This window comes from Anthonomus grandis, chromosome 16, assembly GCF_022605725.1.
Source record: "Anthonomus grandis grandis chromosome 16, icAntGran1.3, whole genome shotgun sequence".
Classification (NCBI taxonomy): domain Eukaryota; kingdom Metazoa; phylum Arthropoda; class Insecta; order Coleoptera; family Curculionidae; genus Anthonomus; species Anthonomus grandis.
In genome coordinates, this window is record NC_065561.1 from 1,713,239 (window position 1) to 1,718,520 (window position 5,282).

The 5,282-nt window shown below is 34.4% G+C and overlaps 1 protein-coding gene across 1 annotated transcript; it reads left to right on the top strand.

Annotated features, from left to right (window-relative positions):
• The first annotated feature begins 896 nt into the window (after positions 1–896).
• Positions 897–4,408, top strand: LOC126745612 (uncharacterized). The gene is made up of 2 exons (XM_050453551.1): positions 897–1,680; positions 3,540–4,408. Exons 1-2 carry the CDS (start codon positions 1,536–1,538, stop codon positions 3,842–3,844), a joined length of 450 nt encoding a protein of 149 aa, XP_050309508.1. The 5' UTR covers positions 897–1,535; the 3' UTR covers positions 3,845–4,408.
• The last annotated feature ends 874 nt before the right edge of the window (positions 4,409–5,282 follow it).

The following is a 5,282-nucleotide window of genomic DNA, read 5'->3' on the forward strand; positions in this document are numbered from 1 at the left end:
CGAAGTAGATAGTTAAAATGAAAAACATAGCAGTTCAAACAGCCGAAAATCAAATTTGAACACGAGCCCCAGCCGCCAATTATGTATTAGGTTAGGTTCGACGTTGCCAAGTTCGAATATATGTTAGGTTATGATCAGTTACACTCTCTGGCATGTATACAGATTTGGCATTTATGTATTCAAGGTTATCACTAATTATTATTAGATCCAAAAGGGTAGATGTATTGGAGGAAATATTTATTTTAGTTGGATTCATTATTTTCTGACAAAGATTAAACGTTTCTAAAGTATTTTTAAATTTTTGAGTAATTGTTGTTTGTTTTAATAAGTGTATATTAAAGTCACCAAAAAGAATTACACTATCATAATATGGTACAGAGATACTTAACATGTTCTCAAAAAAATCAAGAAACCCAGATGTATTCGTAAAAGGAGGCTTGTATAAGTTGGTAATGAGTATATTTTTTTATTTAACGTAAATTTAAAACTGAGATACTCAAAGTCATCTGTGGCATCTTCAAATGTGACTAACGAAAATTTTATATGTTTTTTTACGTAAATGCCCAAACCTCCTCCACGAGAACCCCGATCTTTTCTTAAAAAATTGTATCCTAGAATATTAAAATATAAAGTGTCATCCTCAGGAGTAAGCAATGTTTCTGAAATCCCCAATATATCAAAATTAAAGTCAGAGGCATAATTTACAAATTCATTAAAGCCTGTTTTTATAGAACGTATGTTTACGTGACTAACACTGAACGCAGTGTGCACCTGCTGATCTTGCATGGTACTATTATTCGCCATCACAGAATAAATACCCCAAACCACCCCACCGACCGCGCTCGCCAAACCTTCCGCCCATTAAAAACCATATAGAAAGCTCACCACTCCCCAAATGTAATACAAATAAAAAATATATATCAAGCACATACCTATTCCTAATAAATCCCGATAATAGACCTAAAGAACTTAAGTAAAAACAGAATAGCTCTACCATAATGATAAGAGAGCACTTTGGTCCCGCAAGCATAAATTACAAATAAACCGATCAAGTGATTAGAAATAAAAATATCACTGCAAAGCAATGCTTTTTATGACCACCAAAACCAATAAAAATAATCACCTTTTAAATTAAAGTACCTATCATATTTAAAGTGCAAATAATCATTAAACGTACCTTTATTTTTAGTTTTAATCGGCAATCACACACTCATTAACAAGGTCTTGTAACTTTTTTTCGGAGTCGACACAAAACTTTTGGTTTTCTACCATCACAAACACTCTACCCCTAGAAGTCCAGCACAAGTTTTTATATTTATTTCTCGCGATTTTAAAAATTTTACCCATCTCAGGTGTTTGTACACTGTTCTGTGTACACTGTTCTGATGCATTCCCATCCCACGCGACTCGACGCCATCCGACATGGTACGAATCCCCTCTTGCCTGATTTTCATCATATGATATCATGTCGCGTAGCACCGCGTAGTAAGTTGTAGTAGGCAGTGTGCACGCGAAGGTGGCATCATATCGATAAAATGGCGGCAAAAATTGATGAAATTTTACTAATTGAGTTAGTTCGAAAGCACGAGTGTCTTTATAATATGAACAGCAAGCACTATAGAGACCAGAATATGATAGGAGAAGCTTGGGAGGAAATTGCTCAGGAAATTAACATAGCAGGTAAATAAAACTATACAAAATTTTTTCTATATTTATTAATAATATATTTTTACAACTTCACTGTATTCTTCCGCGTCTCACGGTTTGGGTTTGCTAAGTTACGCTGCCCTCTTGGGAGTTGAAATATTCCTTAAATTTATCTCTCACAAACATTGCCCGCTCTGTGCAATTTTGCCGAATGGGTGGTACTGAAGTAAAACAAGAATTAGACTGATTTGAATAATCATTTTCCGGTTCAAAGTCACGTTTTTGACATAACATATTATGAAAACATGCGGCTGCTAAAATAATATCTTGTGCTGTGTCTGGTTGAACTGTTTTCTACGACTCTTCGAGCCCTTGACAGACGGTAGTTAAAAATTTTTTTGGCTTCATCTCCGCCAAGATTTCTTCTACTATAAGGGCGCAGAAGATAAGATTTTAACGGAAATGCTTCATCGCCAACTATAACGTAAGGTAATTTTTCTCCATGTGCTGTTAGTTTCTCATCGGCAGGTATATATTGAACGTGCCATTAGCTAATGATTTGCCTAACAAATAATTTAAAAAAATGGCACCATCGCTGTTTTTTTCATATGCTCCTACATCGACAACAATAAACTTCTAATCGGCATCAACACGGGCTAGCAGAACTATTGAGTGGGCCCCTTTATAATTGTAATAATCAGAACCAGCATTAATAGGACAACGTATATTAATATGTTTGCCATCTAACGCTCCTAAGCAATGCGGAAAGTTCCATAGTCGTTCATAACTTTGGGTAATATCTTTTCACATTTCAGTAGTCGGTGATGGCATCACCATGGGTTTCAATACTTGTCAAATTACTTGACATACCTCATTAACTATTTGCCGTACTGTACTGAATCCCATTCTGTAATTGAAGCCCAAAGATCTAAATGAGTTTCCGGTTGCAAGGAATCTAAAACATAAATGTAATTTTTAATAAACTGTTTATGAAGAAGTTTTAGTTTTTCGACACTTGCATGGTATTTCCACCGTATTTTGCTTTTTTTAAAGATTAAAATAGGCGAAATAAAAAATTGCGGTTTGTGGTTTTTGCGACACTGGACTACTTTTTTATGAAACTAAAGATGTCACCAACAAAATGTTTATAGCCCTCTTGGTTTTTGAAATACAGGGTGAAATTGAAAATTTGCACTTTTGGTACCCCCCTCGTATCTTTGTTATCTTTTAACATATCGCAAAGCTAAAAACTGATTCTTATACAGTTTTTTAAATAATCTAGTGGGTAGTTAAGTTTTATTTGGGTGCATCAAATTTTAAGTTATAGACAAACCTTGTATTTTTTAAATAGGACACCCTGCATTTTTGACATTTTTGAAAAGAACATTAAAATAACTTCCCTATATATTTTAAAGGTCCTTATGGCGAGTTTTGTTAGTCAAGTTATTTATCAGTGTAAAGGCAATTTAATGCTAGTTAATTTTTTTTTTAAATACAGGGTATCCCATTTAAAAAACTGCTTCGAACATCCAGAGAAAACTTAACTACGCCACTGGATTCTACGTAAAAAACTGTATAAGAGCCAGTTTATAGTTTTGCGATATATTAAAGAATAACAAAAATAAGAGGAGTCAGAAAATTCAATATTTTTAATTGCGCTCTATATCATTAAGAAACCAAGAGGTTTCAAATTTTGATAAGTTTTATAAAAAAAAGTCCACAATCGCAAAAATCAGAACACCCTTTTTTTCAAAATAAGGGAAAAACCACGCAAAAGTTTGGAAAAATGGTCACCTTGTACTGTTTAATCGTGGTACCTATTTTTAATTTGTTTTGCACAGTTTAGTTTTTTTTTTCCCAGACACCCGGTAGAGTATAATATTTTTTTTTAGCGGATGCTTTAAAAACAGCTTGGAATAAGTTAAGGAACTGTTTTTTCAATGCCCAAAAAAGGCGTAAAACAAAAAGTGGACAAGCTTCCACTAAACTTGCAAAATGGAAGTTCGAAAAGGAAATGGAATTTCTCTTGCCGTATTTGGAAACTCGGCAAAGGCAAACAAATTTAATTGAAGAAGTCCAAGAATTAAATGACGAAGATGATGAGGAGGTAGTTCACGAAACGACGGAATCTCAAGATGAACAGGAATTAAGTGTTAACAATTCGACCCTTTCTCGCAATTCTGATGACTTCTGGTAGTAAAGAAACAAACATCAACTTCATCTAAACAATTGGTGAACATAATGAAAGAGAATGCTGAGCTTCGAAGGTCTAGGTACAAAAATGTACCAAAACCTGAAGGATATCAATCTACGTTGGATGAAATTGATATGTTCTTTCTGAGCATGGCTAAGACCGTTAAACGCCGTCTCCAATAGATCAAGCAACTATCAGAATGAATATGTGTACTATGATTTCTGAAGCAGACATTAGACAAATGAGGAGTCAGGAAGGGCCCCAAACATATCAGACAGCCATACCATTAACCAGTTCTTCTTTATTCACTTCTTCTGCATCTACATCAAACCAGGCATTTTTACTAACTAATTACCATAATAATTATGATCAGATAGAACACCCGGCTGAAGATGCTCACATGTAGTACACAACTTTACATTCAGCACACAAACATTCAACGAGATCCCTCTACCTGAAATCCCTACGTTCGTTCTTTATCCTTACGTTACGTTCTTTTAATAGAGAACATATTTGATATATTTAAAGTTCGGTGTTTTTAGGATTAATTTTCTTTTTTTATATAGTATTAAGGCTTGTATGTAAGAAATAAATATCATTTAAAATAAAGATATAAATTTAAAAACAAATAAACGTTTTTCTTACCTTAGACAAATCGCTAGTCGCTCTTTGGTTGATATGACCTTCCTAAAGGTTGTATTTATTTTTTTAATATTCATTTTCACTAATGAATGCAAATTCTCAAACTGCTCCTTGTTCATTCTAAAATACATGTGGAACCGGTCACTATTCTCACCCATTTTGAGAAGATCAATTAGCGTGTGATATTCTCTATGAAAGTGACGTTCTAAATTTATTGGATGTTACCCAACATTTTCTTCTTTGTTTCTTTTCTAATAACAGTAAAACTGATGCTGCACATTCTAGTTCTTCTTCAGACTCATCTGAGGAACTACTACCCGCCATAACTCAAACTGGTCTCATTTTCTATCATTTATATAACGTAGCGTCGCGTCGTATCGGATGCATTATGTCGGATGGCATGGCGTGGTGTAGCATCAAAACAATGTGTTCTCGGCTTAACACCGGCCTGGGCTTCTCGGAATTTGCTTTTTTCTGTCCAATGCGATGAGCAAAATTTATTTCGGCCTTTGTAATTTTAACACCAATCTTGGTTGAAATTGTTTTAATAACAAAGGCATATAGGTCGTCTTGTAGTTCATTTATACCGTGCATTAAAATACTGTTCTGGTTTGTTGACACACACAGCGTATTGGTTTGCTTTAGCGACGCAATATCCGACTTTAAGGTTTTCAATGCTATCCAAAACTGATTTTTCAAAGTCTTGAAACCTTTTGTTTAAAGAGACAACTGCCTCTATGTCTCCGGAAAAATCGGTGGATGTTGATTTCCCTCTGGTCCTAGCCCCAAGATCTTTTTT

Coding starts and splice junctions, on each gene's coding strand:
- LOC126745612 (XM_050453551.1), top strand. CDS start 1,536: ATGGCGGCAAAAATTGATGAAATTTTACTAATTGAGTTAGTTCGAAAG. Junction 1,681..3,539: donor TCAGGAAATTAACATAGCAG/GTAAATAAAACT, acceptor ATTTTTTTTTAG/CGGATGCTTTAAAAACAGCT.